This window comes from Rhinolophus sinicus, chromosome 10 (genome assembly GCF_057876585.1).
Source record: "Rhinolophus sinicus isolate RSI-liver-muscle chromosome 10, RSI-T2T, whole genome shotgun sequence".
In the NCBI taxonomy this organism is placed as follows: Eukaryota; Metazoa; Chordata; class Mammalia; order Chiroptera; family Rhinolophidae; genus Rhinolophus; species Rhinolophus sinicus.
Window position 1 is genome coordinate 7,290,604 of NC_142510.1, and position 18,741 is coordinate 7,309,344.

The following is an 18,741-nucleotide window of genomic DNA, read 5'->3' on the forward strand; positions in this document are numbered from 1 at the left end:
TTTTTAGTACATTCCCAACCACCACCACCACCCCAGAACATTTTCTCACCCAGAAAGAAACGCTGTATCCATTAGCAGTCATTCCCAACGGCCCCCACCCCAGCCCCAGCCCCCCAACAACCAGGCATCTACTTTCTGTCTCTATAAATTTGCCAATTCTCATGGACTGTGCAAGCACCACGCTCTTCTTCAATGTTTCATTTAAGGCCATTCTTCTGCCTGTGACCTCCCAGAGTTGGTGGGCTGGTCAGCAGAGCACATAAGCCCTCTGCTGTGTAACCCAGGAAGCGGACTCTGTGGCTCAAACAAATCGTGAGTCCAAACCAAGTGAGGGCCCAGCATTCTCCACCCAGGCAAGAGTTTCTTCATGTGAAAATTTGCCCTTTGTCCCTACGATGGCCACCTGCAGTGCAAATACAGTGAGGGAGAGAGGGAGAGGCAGTTCTTCGCGACAGAACTGGCGACCTGGTCGGTGGGGGACACATCACTGCCACGCCTGCCCCCCACTCGGGTCTCTGCCCTTCTCCTGGCTGTGCTGAAGATCACCGTCTCCACGTAGCCTTAGAACCATGTTTGAGAAGTTTGGCTTGTCTACTCCTTCTGGAAAAGGCCTTTCTTAGGGTTCAGAGAGAATGGAAAGGTAAAGAAGAGATTTTCACCGAAAACCCAACTCTGCTCAAAAGTGACTCCCTGGACCGGGGACTAACAAGATGCTGGGGCTCCAGCAAGAGTGCAGGGATTGACGGACGATGGCTGCCATGAGCACGGGATGCAGAAGTAGCAGCAAACCACCGGCCCTGTGCTTTCACCCCTCCCTCAGCTGTTCCTTAGGGGCAATGAGCCCAGTGGGCACGAGGGGTGAGTTCTCCCAATCAGTGGGGATTTCTGTCCTCCTACTGCTGACGTCACCTCCTCTGATTAACATTCCAAGTGTCCCCACGGAGAGGTGGCCCGCGGGGCCCTGAGTCTCACCAACACAACTGATGAAACGTCAGCATCATCTTTAGGGAGAAAAGTTTCACCCAGGACACCTGAAGCCAAAGCTTAGCCAAGGACATGGCTGGCATTTTCCAGATCCTCTGTGACTGCTCAGAGCCGGGCTCTGATAAGTTTCCATCTCTAACAGTAAATACGCTTTTTTCCCTCTCTGAGCAGTTACAGTAAGCCTACTGCCAAATTCCCCTTAAAGCCCATTTATTCCAGTGATTCTAGAATTCTTTTAAGGACGAGCAAAAGAGAGAGAGCCAAACTTCCATTTCCTTGTATGTCAAAATCTGTAAAAATCAAAAAGGACTTTATATCTAATTGTTCTTAATGCTTTAATAGAACATTCCCCGATAAAACACCTCCCAGCAGTTTAACCTTCAAAGCGAAAGGCAACCATCTCCATAATTCAAACTCGAAGGAGGTAGAATAACAGAACTGGAACCCATCAGACAAATTGCCTTCTGGTTTTCTTCAATTTAAAGCTCAACAATTTGTCTTCCTGTCACAGTGTCTTGCTACATAAAACATTCTGAGAAAGCCGCGTTCAGAAGTTCACCATAACAGTTCAGGGAGAGGAAAGCAGTGAGGACAGAGCGGGAGCTTTGGGCCAGCGTTGTGACCTGGTGTGAGACTGGCCGAGAGACTGAGGGGGAACGAGAGGGAAGATTCTGACTCAGATGATATTTTGAAAGAGAAAATGCCCCTCCTTACAGCATAGAGGAAGGATGTAGCCCTTTGTAAACTATGAGTATCCTTGACTGAAAACAGCCAGGCCTCGGACAAAACAAAAACCAAACAATACCCCACTAAAGTCATACACATGACAACAGGGGCAGCCTGTGACAATCACGCAGGACAAAGGCCATCCTGAGGACCGTGAAGAGTGGATGTCAGTGGGACTTAAAAACAGAGTCAAGTGGCAGACAGAGGCTCAAGCCACAGGCCGGCCACTGTGTGTGACCTCAGGCAAGCTGCTAAACCTGCCATGATCCTGTACACTGAGAAAATCACAGAGCCAGCGCAGTGGCCACTGCGGGGATTAACCGCATTGATGCATGTCGGACAGCAGAATGCCCGGCGCACAGAGACCCTTCTGAAAAGAGAAAAAGGATGGCTATTAAAACACGTGCTGCCATAAGTACGGGGCAGCATCTGTTCCAGGTCCCGTGGGGCGCGTGCTGTGTTCCCCTCTTGGCCTGACACAGCCCCCCATTAGGTCGCTGCTAATACAAATTGTGTCTCTGTGCAGGGCACACAGAGAGCCTGGGAAGGCCTTGCTGCCGCTGGTGTGGAAACGTCAGTTCACCCCACTTCACGCATGAGCAACGTGAGGGTCAGAGGAGGCAAGTGAGGCGCTCGGGGATACGCTGTTTCCCAGCAGCCCTACTCTGGAACCTGGGGTGCAATGCACCTCCCCACACCGTCTCTGCTCCATCCAGCTGCCATCTGGGGCACAACCTTGAAATGACCACTGGGAGGGCCCTGGTATCCCCACCTGTAAACCAGCTTCCCATCCTGGATGTGGAAGGGGAAACTTCAAACGCAGGTTTGGGACCTCCTCTTAAAAGAATTATAGGAACCAAGGGTTCCACGATGCAGTGCCCACAGCAAATAATGATGCCATAATAATGTAAATAATCACTGCCACTGGCATGGCTTCTTCTGAGAGCCTGAACCGCTTGTGCCAACAGCACAATTACAGAAAGAAAAAGAGAAAAGGGAAGAGCAACGCCCTTTGTGAGGACTTCTCCCCAAAGAGGTGAGTGTTCCAGGCTTCCAGGCCTCACCCCGGAGAGTGGCTGTGCTCTACACGTACCCACTGAGCAGCTGCTGCGTGTGCCAGGCCCTGGGGCAACGGCAGTGGCCAAGCAGGCCTGGCCCAGGCCCGCAATGACTGGCATCCATGCGTGGAAGAGTCCACATCAAACCAAAACACAAATGTACCAAAACTGGTAGCACGAGGAAGTTTATAACCAGAACAGGGAGAGAGAAGATGACTGGGGCAGTGGCGGGAAGCCTGCCCTCCCTTCATAGATGAGCAGAGGGAGCAGCCACGCAAAGCCCTGGGGCCGGTGTAATGGGCAGAAGAAACAGCAGAGATGCTCGGCGGGAAGCAGGTGGGCACAGAGCAGATGGCACGGGCCTTACAGGCCACGCAAAGGGTGAGGATTTGCTTTCTGGGTCAACAGAGGGTTTTAAGCATGAGACTGACATGAGCCGATTTACACCTTCATGAACTGCAATCAGAATTGATTCCGACAAAACCACTGTTTATGTTTGAGACAACCAAGGACCTTTGAATCTAGAAACTAGCGGACCAAGGGATTATTGCTAATAATATTAATTGTGCTGATACTGTAGCGTGTGGTTGTTCTTATCTGGTAGAGATTCATATACAACCAGTATTTACAGACGATATAATATCTAGGATTTGCTTGGAAGGACTCCAGCAAAAAAACAAAGTGAATGGGAAGGGATGGGTGCGACAAGAGTAATAAAATGTTAATCACGGCCAAGGCTGGGTGACGGGTACGTGGGGTTTGTTATACCACATAGTCTGTCTACTTTTGTGTGTATTTGGAAAATGTCAGTTGTTTTTTTGTTTTTTTTTTGTTTTTAACAGGACTTTATTGGGGAATAGTGTGTACTTCCAGGACTTTTTTTCCAAGTCAAGTTGTTGTTCTTTCTTTCTTTCTTTCAATTTATTTTTTAAATTTATTGGGGTGACAAATGTCATTTTTTTAAAAAAGGTTAAATAAGAAACAAAAGCAAACAGATATTAAAAGCTTCACTGTATGGCCGTGTGGCAGAGGGGAAGCCATTCTGGCCTGGTTACGGTCCTCTGAAAGCCAAGGTCATATCCTTATTAGCAATAAACCTGGGAGGAAACCCCGCCTCACAACGTCCATTCCCGTGGGCGTCTATCCGCTAAATGACTGGACCTCTTGCCCAGCTGAGCAATTTCCACTTTCAAGGAGTCACAAGAGCCCCAACCCGCACAAGTGAAACACAATCACAAGCTGTAACCCCACTGGTGACCCCGGGACAACGTCCGCCTTGTGGACTTGGGACCTGCTGACGCCCTGACCGTGGTGATTGCAAAGGGACGCGGTGTCAACACACGCTCTCAGGATGTCAGCCCTGGGCAACGATTAGCTCGTTGGCTGACATTCCTGGTGATGACACCTGCCACAGGGCATGTGTTTTCATGGTCCGTTGCCTCACTCTTCAAAAGACCTGCCACATAAGGGCTTCAGGGCAACCACGGATGCACAGGCTCAGGAACAGTGAACGTCCTCAGTGAAAATACTGGTGCCAGTGGGAAGACGGACTCTAATCCAAGAATGGAACAACTAGCACTGCACTTACCACTGCTGAGTCCACCCGCTGTCTCACCCACCACATCCTCTCTCTGGAATCGCTGGCCCTGCTTAGGTGTAATTCTAACCATGTCTTCCCTGAATCTCAAAGCACCTCCAAGCCCAGACTCGCCCCCTCCCATCCAGTTCTCCAAAAGCCTGACAGAGGGAAATGCCCACGGATCAGACCTGATCGGTCACCCTCCTCCTTAAAGGCCTTTGCTCGCTCCCCAGCGTCCACAGACCAGGGCCAAACTCCTCACTGGAGCCTTTGGAATCTGTCCCCACATCACTCTTCCAGAACCTTCCTAGTCATTCTCCCAAACACACCCTGGACCCCATCAGGAGCTACCTGCCGCTTCCCTAACACTTATCCTGGCTCCTGCCTCTCCCTTTGCACAAGCTGTTCTCTCTGCCTGGAACGCCCTCCTGGGAGCTTCTAGAACACACGTCTTTGTCATCTTTGCATCCCTGGTACCTACAAATGACATGACTGACAGTGACAAAGATCACGGGATGACATAACAGCCCCCGTTTATTCACTTCCTACGCCTCAGGCATTTTACCTTTACCCTCATCCATGAGGAGGGCCTATATTATCCCCATTTTATCGATTTTTAAAAATTAAGATTCACAGATGTCAAGACACTTGCCCAAGTCCACACAGCTCGTAGCCAGTGCTTCACACAGGGATTTGAGCCAAAGTCTTTCTGACTCAAAAGCCATTCTGTTAATCACGCCAGGGGCGATCTGACACAGCGACGACCACAGAAGAGACCGTCAGCTATGTGGTCACTCCCGCTAACAAAAGAAGTGAGCTTTTCTAATGAGAGTCTCCTATGTGCAAGGCATGGAGCGTGGACCACTGCTCGCCCTCCACAATACCTGATCTCCCCTTCTTCTGTTTTATTTGGGGTGACAATGTGCCCTACTCAAAAAACAAAAGGTGTGACGGCAGCTGGATGGCTCAGTTGGTTAGAGCGTGAGCTCTGAACAACAGGGTTGCCGGTTCGATTACCACATGGGCCAGTGAGCTGCGCCCTCCACAACTAGAGTGAAGACGAGCAAGAGCTGAGCTACTGGAGGGGCGGCCAGATGGTTCAGTTGGTTAGAGCACCAGCTCTCAACAGCAAGGTTGCCGGTTCAATTCCCGCATGGGATGGTGGGCTGCGCCCCCTACAACTAAAGCTTGAAAACGGCAACTGGACTTGGAGCTGAGCTGCACCCTCCACAACTAGACCGAAGGACGACTTGGAGCTGATGGGCCCTGGAGAAACACACTGTTCCCCAATATTCCCCAATAAAAAATTTAAAAACCAAAGAAAAAAAAAACCAAAAGGCGCATCCCTGGCAGAGTAAGCTGAGGCCACTGAGCTGTAAGAGACTCTGTCCTCAGGACTTGCCGGCAACCTCCCTAAAAGGAACAGGCACACACGCTTTGTGCCTCCCCTGCTTCATCCTTCCTGCTGCCCAGAACGCAGCTGTGATGGCTGAGGCGCCCGCAGGCATCTTACACCATGAAAGGACCCTAGAAACGTAAGTCAAACACAGCAGAGCAACAACGGACAAGTAACTGACAAATACTCATTCGTTCATTCAACAAATGTCTCAGTTCTATCGCTACCAGGCCGTGTGCAGGCCCTCTGAGATAAGATTTACCAGCGAACACAGACAAACGCCCCTGCCCTCAGGAGGCTTCCACCATAAGAGAAAAAGGAAGCAATAGTGAACATAGTAAGTAACGTATCAGAAGATGACAGACGCTATGAAAAAAAGAAGTAGAGAAAAACAGGGGAGACTGATAATGCAGGGAAGGAGAGAGATCGCACTGTGAAATCTGACAAACAAACGAGTGAATGCGAAGAAATACAAGATCTAATAGGAGGCAGTTCACTTCATTCCCAGTAAAACCAACTTGGGAAAGGAAACAGCCTCCCAAGATGGAGAAGAAACGTGGAGGAGACTCTCTGTGGATTGAGTTCAGCCGTAACATCCCCTCACTCCCCGCTACCAGAAGCGAGAGAGAACTGGACTCAGAGGAAAACCACTTCCACCCTAGACAGACATTTGTAAATTGCCGTTTCCGGGTGGTTCTGTAGCTCAGAACAGGGGGCTCTGTAGCTCAGGGCGGGGTTCCTGGAGCCCCACTTTCTGCTTCAAACTGCGCAGCTCAGCTCTCAGTAAGGTTACACTTGGAGCTTCCCAGTAAGACTGTATTTGAAGAAACATTTCCGCTGCTGAAAATAAAACGTTTATGTGATTACTGTTTGGCAGTTGGTGCCGTGGGACAGTAGGTTGAGCGTCTCACACACCTGTGCATTGTGGGGGTTTGGCACCCAGGACGAACTCGGTGACCTTGTGTTTGCTCAGTGAACAAAAACTCTGGCAACTTCCAGAATCACTAGACTGGACCGTGGTCTCACTTTAAACCGCATTACTGCAGCTGCCAAGAATATCTCCCCTCCACTGAGTTTCCTGTTGGTCCCTCCCCAGCTCCAAAATAACAAGAAGTTACTTGGCAGTGATGTCACTGCCACTGTCACGCCTGCAGGGTATTCACAGCTGGCTATATTTAAGACCCGGGCTTCATGTTCAGTGACATGGAAATTGCCACCTTGTGAACCATGCCAGAAAGGGAAGATGTGAAAAATTATTTTCTACAAATAACCAGGTTACAAAGTTTGCCTCTCCCAAGGCAAAGAGGGGAAGCCAGGGCGTTCAATGAAACAACAGGCTCCGGCGCTGGGATCAGCTGGGACCAGCTGTCACTTTCCACCGTTTCTCTCAAGTGACACAAACCCTGACATGCACTTAGGAGCACCATCTCTCTCCCAACTTTTCTCCTTCCTGGACTTCTGTCATCCCTCAAAATTCTTTTCTTCTTATTTACTCCTCCAGACTTCTCTACCTGCCTCTCATTTAAAAAGACAGCAAACGGAGCTTTAATGACTGGTAAGCGCATTTCCCTCCCCCGTGGGTAATTATCGCCACCTTTTAATGAGGGTTCTATCAGTTATTGGTTTTGATGATTTTTTTATCTCCTCCCGTTTCCGTGCTTTGATGGGGGAAGTGATGGGCTACAGGAACGTTTCAGACGCAGCCTCCTCTCCCTCTTCCCTGAGCAGCTGCCTATTTTTCGCAACTTGATGAACCGCCGAAGTCCGTGTTTGGTGCACATTTTGGGGAGAACATCTGGCACCAACTACTAATGGCTCTGATGCTTAACCACTCAACGTGGGCACGTGCTTCCAAATGCAGATGTTCGTACAAATATACTCTGCTGCTTACTCCCTAAAAATTTTAGTTCGTCAACAAAACCTGAGTCTTCGATTGGATTCTGGAAGCATTCGAGAAAATAAACAAGCGCGTGGTTTTCTCGCTTGTGTGCCTCACTGTAAGAGACGCCACGAGGCCCTATCTGTTCCTGCCCACCATTTTCATAGGGACAAACATCTAGGCAACTTCCACTGGTCACAGAATTCTGGAAGGCTTGTGAAGGAACTGATATGACTCTCCACTGTCCGTGGTGTTTGAGGAGGTGCTTCCATAATTTTAAGTTCAGACGGTAACACGTTTGGCATTTCCATTCTCCTACCTGTGTGAATTCCCACATCTCTACTCCCAAAAGAAAAATCAGCTGCGAAATCATTCATGCCAAGGTCACAAAAAGCAGGACGATGATGGAACCGGCTCAAGCTCTAGGGGGCGGGTCCTCCAGCCTCACCCTCGGGCCAGAACAGCCCATAACTTGTGCCACTAAAACACGCATGTCCTTTGCCCTGTGATCCCATTCCTGGGAACACTGAGGAATGAATCTGACAGAGGGAAAACGACCTACAGACACTAGGGGAGCATCTCAGCCCTTGTCTACAATCTCCAAAACCAGAAGCAACCCAAACACTAACCCGCGTGGAAACCACGCCATAAGCTGTGGTGTGCTATACGGCCATTAAAAATGACACCAAGGCAGGTTCTCCACAGACCGCTGCGGAGGTATCGAGTTAGACCGCTTTCTTGGCAAGGATTTGGGCAGTTTGAATCAAGGGCTTTTACAGACCCTCGTTCCGTCTAACACGGGAACTCCACTTCTAGGAATCTAGATTCAGAAAATGATTTATTTTAAAAAACCAAATAAACAAAAGAAGAGCTTTACTAAAAAGATATGTTCATGGAAATACTGCTGCTAAAAGTGGGGGAGGGGAGGAGTGGGGAGGAATGTTTAAGAAAATGGTGTGAGAAACAAGGACATATCCGAACACAGAATTCCACACGGCCGAGGTGACATCCATACAAGTGGATGACAAGAGAAAACGTTTATGATGTGAGATTAACTGCTCTTCAAAGCGGGCCATCAACTTATAGATGCAGAAAGATATAAATCATGTAAAATGAATATACACATAAACTGGGATAAAATGCCTCACAAATAATAAATAAAACACATTAAAAGTAATTGTATCCAGGTGATTTCCTTATTCAAACTTTTCTGTCCTTCCCTGGCGAGGAGAGGGGTGTGGGGGGGATTTCTATTTAGACATAATTTGAAATCTACATAGAAATACAAGAAAATGTTAAAAAAAAAAATAAAGAAAATAAAGATTGCACGTACACACGCGTGGTGGTGTAACTACGGAAAGAAAATGAACTAAGAGTGGAAATAATTGTCATGCTAGGGTTGTGCAATTTGGGGCTCTTTTCTCCACTTCGGGTTATGTTGTTTTTACAACTTAATTGTTTAAAGCTTGGAAACAAGAGCTTCGTCAAGAAATCTCAAGCTGGCTAGTCATGCAAACTTCTGTCGGAGAGCCCCACTGCACGCCCCTTCTCTTGAAAGCAGTCAGCTTGGTGTCGGGTGACAAGTTGCTGGACTATAGGCTCATGTGAAAAGCTCACATGCAGATCCCCTAAAGTCCACCCAGAGCAAGCTGACGTGCTGTGTATAGCTCACTTAAAAATAAAATCGAAAGCAAAAATTACAAATGCTATTATAATAGTACTAGCTCTTACAGTGGGTCATAGCATACTTAGTATTTTTCAAACAAACCAACAAAAAGAAACTAACTCTCAACTCGGTCCTGACATAAAAATCGCAGGTGCCTTCACCTCCGAGGCCTGGGGATCCCAGATAATTGAATGCCCTTTCAGATCATTACCAGCACACTGCTTGAGCCCTTGCGACTCCAGGTGGGGTCTAGGAACCAGCAGCATCAGCATCACCCGGGAGCTGGTCAGAAATACCTACCAGGCACCCCCCAGACCTGCTGAAACCGAGCCCGAAGTCTACCATGATCCCCCGGGTGCATGAGGCCCTGCTCTGAACCACCACTTGTCAACCTCGGCTGCACAATGGAACTACCTGAGCGGCGAGGCTCTCACCGCCACAGATACCGACTTCATTGGTTGGGAGGGCGGCCTGGACAGAGTTTTAAAAGCTCCCCTGGTGACTGTAATGTATAGCAGAGACTAAGCAAGGCATTTAGCTCTTCAACCCAGAGATTTCTTTGTTAGAAAGTTAGTTACGTCTGAGCAACAGCAGGCCAGATGAACTCCAGAAAATGACTCTTTACAGCCTTGAATGGAGGAATAATTTACTTCCACAAAACCAGTAATAATCGCCATTGTGGCTGGCTTTTACTAAGTACTTACCAGGACACTCACTGTGCTTAGCACTTTTCATGCCTCAGCTCTTGCACAGGACCTATGAGGGAGAGACTATTATTATCCCAGTTTTCTAGATGAGAAGCACAGGGATAAAATGACCATCTGAAATCACACCGCTGGAAGTGGCAGAAGCACTTGCGTGACCCTCAGAGTAAGTGCCTCCCTGAAGTCTGCAGCCGAGGTGCTCCCGCCCCACTCACCTAACCCTCGGGCCTGGCCTGCAGAAGCAGCGTTCAACGCCACGGCCGGCCCACCCCGTGACACTGCACCTCCTTCTCACGTGGCCGACTCAGCCGGAGCATAAGGAATTGTCAGCCAAAGGTCACAATCTCTGTTTATACATCATCCCTCCTAGAGGGATGAGCCAGCAGCTAGAGGTCAGAGTCCGCTGCATCTTGTTCCTCTCTGACTGGCTACGTGTAACACAGACTAGATGTCTGATGAGCGAGTCCACAAACGAGTACTAACTAGCCACGCGTCCTTCGCTGGATTCCGGTAGCTTTCGACTTCAGGAAAGCAGGTCCTCCTAAGCCACCTGTCTCCTGAGCTGACATGGGGGTCGTGTCCGCTTCCCGGTCCCTCCCCATGCACTCAGCGCTCCTTGGCCGCAATGGGATAAGTCATTAGGACCTGCCAGCCGCTGACAAGGACGTGCTAGAGAATGACGAAGGGCACAACTCAGTCAGCTGACGAGACTCAGCCAAGTGAGAGAGCCAGCAAGCTGGGGCAGGAAGCTTCGTGCCCAAGGAGACGACACGGAGCAGGAGCTCAGTGGGTCATTCAGTGCGGTCAGGGTTCCAGCCCTGGCCACAGATTCCAGAGTGAAGCCACCAAAAAGGGACCGGAAGGCCCTTGAATACAAAATTCTGATGATGCATTTGCAAATGGTGCTGAAAAGGAAAACATTGGGACAAGAACGGCCGCAATGATTCTCACTGGGGAACAGTACTGCCTTCCAGCTGCAATGGTACTTGTCAAGTTCCCCTGGTGACTAGTGGACGGCAAAGTCTAAGGGCCATCACATGGCGAAGGGAAGTTAGCAGCATTTATGAAGGCCCAGGGACACCAGCTGTCCTGAAAGTCCAGGCCTTCTGTAGCAAGAAGCAGAAAATGCCACACAAACTGGCATAAACAGCAAAGGGGATTCACTGGCCCACTTAAGTGGAAAATCGGGCTTCAAGGGCAAGTTCCTGCAGCGGCCCACTGACGTTATAAGACCCAATTCCCTCACCTCCCCACTCCATTCCAAGCTGTAGCATAAGCCTCTCCCTAAGGCTTTCTCCCTCAAGTGGTGAAAAGGTCCAGCCTTTCCACCCTCACAGCACACGGCCCAGAAGAAGGGAGACCCCCAGACACCCACAACCAAGGCACCGTCTCCCTCCAAAGTCCCAGCAAACCTCCAACCACGTCTCCGTGGCCAGAACTACATCGTGTGCCCATTTCCTGAACCAAGTCCAATCACCGCACCTCGTTGGCTCAAGCCATGGTCACCTGAACCAGTCCCTATAGAAGGAAATGGAATCATCTTGACCGGATTAGACAAGTCAGGCTGAAGTTTGGTGCTTGACAGAGTTCAACCCCAACCACCAACTAAGGGGAAGGGGGGGGAAAAAAAAAGAAATCAAGCCAAGGCTGGTCCCCCAATGTTGGAGAAATGGAGGTGGGGGGTGACTTTTAGAAAAATACAGTGTCCACGACAGCAGCTGTTACTCCCCAACTCAGGCAAGAAACATGGGCTTTTTGAATCAGACAATAGAGTGAACGTTAATTTTTCAAAAGACGCACTCACAAAAACCGGGCCTTATTTCTGGTATCTGCCAAACCTGAGAGCAAAGTTTCATTTTGCTTTGCACAGTGGGCTTTAGATATTCCTCCGGAGCACGTTTCTTTTACCAGACAGAAGGGAGCAGTGGGGACTTCATAACAGGATGACGAACTCTCCCTTTCTCGGTCTCATGTACGACACTGCCATCTTGGCTTTGGGACTTTCTCAAGCAGTGTCCACTGCTCCACCAGCATGAATGGTAGATTCTTAGCATACTTGCCACCACTTCCCTTGCCCACGGCCACAGCAGGCATTGCTAATCAATAACAGCAATGCTTCCTGCTGAACCCAGAAGAAACCCCGGAATCCCCGCTCAACCCAGAACGCCAAGCAGCCACACCCGGAGTTAGCAACAAGATGAAAGCCATTGGCGTTCCGTGTCAGAGCACGTATTATCCCTGGGAAGTTGGCAATGAAAAGAACCAGGCTCTTGCTTCCAAAGGCCGTCCCTTCCCCAGGACAGGCTCAGATTTCAAGCCAGTATCTCTCATGTTTGCCTTTCTCAACTCTGACCTCTTGTGATAAAAAACACAATCAATGTCTTTAGATGGACATTGAAGAAATTTACTGTCCTTTTTCACAAAAGGCATAGTCTTCATGTTTCTCCGATAATTTAAAAACAAAGGCCAAAGTAAAAAGGCAGAGACTGAGCCTTAGGGCAGAAACGGAGATTTCAAAGCCAGTGAGGTTCTCCCAGAGGGGCTGGATGGCGTGATGGGAGGCCGGGGGTCTAGCCTTCCCTTACAATCGTGCAGAACGGTTCTATGGCACACACAGGACACTGTCACAGCAGGTCACTGCTCAGCAGCCCATCAGGGACAAATAAACAAAGGGACGCATGCTGGACAGGCAGGGCTGGAAAAATACCAACAGGAGGAGGTGAAGGTCAAATGAAGGTCAGGGGCGAAAGATTCCAAGATGCTCGTTGCAGGGGGAGCTGGGATAGGAGAGGGAGACACAACTCTGGCCTGCCCGCAGCATCCCTCACCACCCACGTGCCAGGCGCCAGCTAAGAAGAAGACAGCAGGGAACACGCACTGAATGTTTACGATGGGCCTGGAGCTGCGCCGACTGCTCCAGGGGCATCAGCTCATGAACCTTCCCCACGATCCTATGAGGAAGCACAACAGACGTGACTCATCTGCCCAGACAGAGCCTCCCCGGAGGACCTGGTGAAGCTGCCATCGCAACCTTCTGCTCCCTCCTGGCCACGACATGCCCAGTGAATCGCCGTCCTAAATGTTACGTGTAGACATCAGGAGGGAGCGTCTCTTCCCTTTGGATCCTGCACGAGGCCTTGCCTGAGAAGGGACGCTAACACAGAGAGGACACAGAGCAGGGCAGAAAGGGCACGGGCCTCACTGGACCACATCTGAAGAAAGTGACCAGTTAGTTACAGCAACACAAAATTCCCCCGTTGACCCAAGCTCATTTGGTTTGGGTTTCTACTGCCCAAAGCATATCGATATTAGTTAAGATTATTACGCCCAAGTTTACGGACCAGGACACTGAGATCTGAAGAGTCACTAAGAGACAGGCTCACCATGCTGCTTCCCTAGATAAGACACAGCCCTTCCGAGACGGCAGTGACCATGACACACACAGCATCCCACTTAAGGTCACCTCACGTGCGGTAGCAGGGGGCCCCACACCACCTCCTCCTTTCAATTTTCTAAGCAGATGAAAAACCAGAAGCTCAGAAAGGTACAGGGAATGGCTGTGGTCACACAACTAACAACCACATGTTGTTAGTACACCAGAGTCCCTCAACCAGAGAGAAAAGTTGTGACACAAGAGTTAGAGTAAGACTTGTCCCGACACGCGAGACAGGAAGGCACGGCTTGAGCAGTGCTCTGTGGAACAAGCCAGCAGCTTCCCCTCAAGACGCCATCTTCACAGCCTTGGGGAATCACATGGACCCAGCTGGCTGATTGTTGAGGGAGCAGAGAGAAAACACAACTTGCCCCAGTCCCCTAACATCCAAACTAGGAAGCCTGGTTAGTCAGGACTCAGGATTGTAACTGAGAAAAGACCAGCCACAAACCAGCTCACGAGACAAAAGGAATTTATCAGCTCACATAACTAAAATGTCCCGCGGAAAATTAGCTTCAGAAAAGACCGGACCCAGGAGGAGCTGAATGATATCGTGAGGACCTGTGGGTTTCTCTCTGCTTCCACTTCTCACTGTGTTGCTGCCACATGGGGTCAGGATCTTCCCACACAGTAGCAAAGACAGCGGCCAACATCTCCTGCCTTGCATCTCCTCCTCCCAAGAACGCTACAACCAGCTCTTGTCAGATCAGCTTGGCCACATGCCTTCTGTGACCCAATCATGGTGGCCAAGGGATGGAAGAAGCTGACTGTCCAGGCCTGGGTGATCTGCTCTGCCCTAGAGCCCAGGGTGGGCAATGGTAGGGTCCTCACACCAAACCACATGAGCAGAATGGGAGTGAGGGAGAGCCCACCATGTAAGACGGGAGTAGTGTTTGCCCCAGGGGAACAGAATGCTGGTGGGCATGGTCGGCAGCCTCCAAGATGGCCCCCAACGATCCCCACCTCTTGACATTCATGCTCATGTGCAGACCCCTCCCACACTGAATTAGGGTTGATCTGTGTGACAACAGAACAGAGCGGAAGCAATCATGTCTCACTTCTGAGATTAGGTTATAAAAGACACTGTGGATTCCATGTTGGGTGTGTTCTCTGGCTCTTCGGTTCCTCACTCCGGGAAGCTACCTGCTGTGCTGTGAGAGGTCCACATGGCAGGGAACTGAAGCCTCCTGCCAAGAGCCACACGAGTGAGCCTGAAAGTGGCCCCACCAGCCCCACCAAGCCTTCAGATGACCATGGCTCTGGCCAACAGCTTGCCTGCAACCTGAGGAGAGACTCTGAGCCAGAACCACCCAGCTGAGCCACTACCAGATTCCTAACTCACAGAAATTGTGGAGGATCATAAAAGTTTGTTTTAAGATGCCAGGTTTGGAGATAATTTGTTACACAGCAAGAGGTAGTTAATACAACGAGCAGAAACAGAAAATGTCTCCTCAATAATCCAACAACCCTGTTCACCTGCTTCTCTCAAAGGTACATCTTGCGTCAATGTGTGTCTTCTTCCTGTGAACACCTGTCTCATAGCTTGACTTTCGTGAATTCACTGGGAAATAAGTCAATCAATCAATTCTTTAGAGAATGAGACTTACCCACCCTGAACTGCTACTGATTATAACGCCTCTGCCTCAGGGAGAAGCAGCTGCTTGGGGCCGCACAAGCACTGGGCTGGCTGTATGACCTTGTTCTTGGCTAAGCCATGATAGCACGAAAGGAAAGCCATTAATTTTGAGCAAAAGGAAATGTGTAATAAAATGCTGAATGTGTTCAGGGATGTTTCAGTTTGGCAACTAGCATCTACTCATATACTCAGAGCCAGTAAAACACTCATCATACACGCAAACACACTCTTGGAATACTTATAGCAAAAATAATTTCACTCTTTTGAGTCTGAAATAGCCTAGCACTTAATTTTTTTCTGCACCACTGCAGTTAAAATATAACTTTAGATTAGGCAAGGTTTCTTAGTAATATAACTATTATAATAAAGAAAAATGATAATGGTAGTTAACATTTATTGAGCATTTATGAAGCACATTTATTGAGCCGACATATGGTCTCATTTTATCACGCAACCACCCTATGAAGCAGAGAATTTTCTTTTCCTCATTTTATAACTAAGGAAACAGAGACAGAAAAATTAACTTGCTCAAGGTCATACAACAAATAAGCAGTAGGGCCATGGTCCAATGCCAGAATCCAGGCCACCAAACGCTAGGCTAAATCGCATGCATTGCGATACCTGCCACCTGAACACACGTGGACCTGAGAACAGGGTGGCCCCCATGCACACACATGGGCCTGGCTTCCAATCTCGCTGCCCTGCCCTGCCTGGGCCCTAGAGCCCCCAAGGAACAAGTGACCACACTGACCAGCTGATGACTGACACCTGCTCCTTCTGTAGCAAGAAGAGAGTTCTGACAGTTGGCAGAGGTGAACTCTGTCTGCAACATGTCAGCAGTTGACTTTTTCAAAACTTACACGTCTCGCCTCTCCATCTGATTTCTTCCTGTTTTTTCCTGAAGTGTTTGCCTAGTGTACACATGCTCCTTCTACCAGCAAATGGCAACCTTTCAGACACGTTAAACTCTCCGCTACCCACTGTTTAAATGAGGAGACTTCAGATTATAAAATTGCTCGGTGAAGAAATTTTTTTCTATTCCATTCATAGGCTAGAATTTTCCCAAGAATTCGCACATACTAAAAGACACTTACTGTAAAATACACTTAGAATATCGAGCTCGTGGCCAGCACCTTACGTTCTTTCACACACACTCCTCCTCATTCGGGCCCTCACGTGGATAAGGTGAGCCTCTCCATTTTATAAACGAGGAAACGCACACTTGCAGAAGTTAAGCAATTCACCCACAAACACACACTCTTCAAGCAATGGAGCAGTGACTCAAGGCTAAGCTGACTCCTAACACAACCCAAAAAAGGCAGGGAATGTAAGTCTGTCTTTCTTTGATGATTCAGAACCAGAGTCTCTTCAGACTGCAGCTTTTACGGTGAACAAACACCATGAAACCCCAGACCCCTAGCCTGGCCAGGTAAAATGGTGGTCGAGTTGATAAAATGCCAAATTAGGCCCTGATTACTCTATTTATCATAGTCATCTAACTGCCTCTGATGCTCTTGAGATGTCACTTTCAAATGTAAAGAAAGAAGTTCAAATTAAAGTTAAATATGGGATCACAATGCCGAGTTTCAATTATATCCATGTGACAATCACATCAATGCCACTCACATCATGACAGCACAGGGACAATAAATGCTGCTGCTATGAAATTACTTAACTCTGGAGTCCGTCGCACGTCCACCAGACATACGTCTCTCCTGGTCTTATTTTAAAGTGCTTTTAAAGAACCACCAATATACTGTGTAACTAAAATGGGGATAAAACTGGCACAGCTCAAATATCCCGTGGCTGGAAGTGGTTATTTTAACATGGTACATGAACTCAATGAAATGCCACATCAGGGCATCGAGAAATGGTTCACATGAAGCTTAAGCAGAGGAGGGAGGCCGACTAAGAAACGACAGACCGTAGATGATAGTAAGAGTAGTACATAAAAATATGTTTGCATGTGAACAAATTCTGGAAAAATGCATGTTTTTATGGGAGTTGGGATTTTCGGGGAGTTCACTTTACAGTTTTCTTTAATAAAGATATAAACAAAGAAAAAAAGAAATAAAATAGCGCTTAAATAAAAATAGGCTCGACCATGCTCTTAATTAGGGAAATGCAAGTGAAGACTATTCTGCCAGCCAGGCTGGAGCGCCCCCTGTGGGCACAGCTATGCCACCGGGGCCTCTCCAGCAGATGCAGAAAGTACATTGGCTCAGCCTCCATGGAGGGCAAGTTGATGACCTCTATCCAACTGAGAAAAAGCACAGCATTTTTGACCTTGTAATTCCACGTCCAGGAATTTTTCTAACAAATACAGTCATATAGGAACAAAATGACAAATGCAGAGAATATTCACGGTGGCATTACTGGAAGTAGCAAAAGACTAGAAACCATCTCAATGGCTGACTGTTGGCGTACTGGCCAGGTGAACTCTGGTGCAGTGAGACAATGAGATATCATGAGCCATTCAAGATGCAGGCAGCCCCATGTACACGGATCCAGAACAATCTCTGCGACATAAAGCCGGGGGGGGGGGGGGGGGGTGTGACACGCCCCCACTGTGCATAAGGAAGAAAAGGGGAGAGGGAGGAGGGGAGGGAAATGAGCAGAAGTACGTGTACCCATATCTGCCTGTGTATGTGGGCAGCAGCTCTGGAATCAGTGACATGGCCCACCTCTAGGGCCAACTGGGTGGCTGGGGCCAGCAGACCTTAACCATCTGTACCTTCTGTATTCTGAACCACGTGCATACATATTACTCACTATTGATTCAATACTTAACTCTGGATTACAATTTCAAATGCATACATTTTACTTCCATTAGTCACTGTCTGTCTTTTTCTTTTTTTTAATTAAGAAGTGCTGGTGAACGGCGTGCTTGGGCTCCAAGGCCTCCCATGCCCACCTCGCGGAGCCGCTGCCCTCCTTACCTTGCCAGCGCCTGGATCTTCATGACGTGCCTCTCCTCCTGCTCAGCCACCTTCCTTTTCAAGGTGTCGACCTCCTGCCGGAGGGCAGCCGAGTGCTCCATCTCCCCGTCCAGCAGGTTCCGCAGTGATCTGGAAGAGGGGAGCCCATCTATTCAGATGCTGAATCCAGACAGAGCGCATCAAGCCCAGGAAACAGCTATTGACCTAAGTCAAGTCCTAATTCATTCATTTTCCACAAGACGCTGCATAAACCATAATTCAAGTCTATCTCATACAAACTGATTTAAGGAGACGCCGAACTGGGCTCAAGGGCCTCAGGGTAAGAATTAGAATCCGTGTCCCTCAGAGCCTGTGGGCAGCTTAAACCAAGGGAAAACAATGAGTTGAGCGAATCCCAGGCAGCCCCTTTACAGACAGCTCACCTTACACTGAGACCATTTGTCACAACCATCCTGGAGAAGAGGTTTCACAAAGGAAAGGACATCAGGACAGGCCCAAAGAATAATCAGAGCCACAAACATAGAATACAGGCTCAGGGTATCTGACAGCTGTCTACTTTCATTTCCATGTCTACCCACAGAACACACTGTAACCCTAGTCCTTTGCTATCTCCAGGTTAATCAAGTATATATCGTGTTTTATAGAGCTATGCAGATTGATGTTGCATTTTTCGTGTTTTATGTTGTATCTGGAGCTTGTTAACCCTCCAAAACATGTCAACTTGCCTAGCTGTTGTCCTTG

The 18,741-nt window shown here is 48.7% G+C and overlaps 1 protein-coding gene across 4 annotated transcripts in view; it reads right to left on the reverse strand.

The window, feature by feature from the left end:
- Window positions 1–18,741, reverse strand: part of SNX29 (sorting nexin 29) — a 426,403-nt gene that overhangs the window by 307,777 nt on the left and 99,885 nt on the right. For all 4 annotated transcript variants that reach the window (XM_074322948.2, XM_019715145.3, XM_088801234.1 and 1 more), the window contains one exon: window positions 18,001–18,129. In XM_074322948.2, the coding sequence (XP_074179049.2) occupies window positions 18,001–18,129 (129 nt within the window). The remainder of the gene's footprint in view (window positions 1–18,000; window positions 18,130–18,741) is intronic.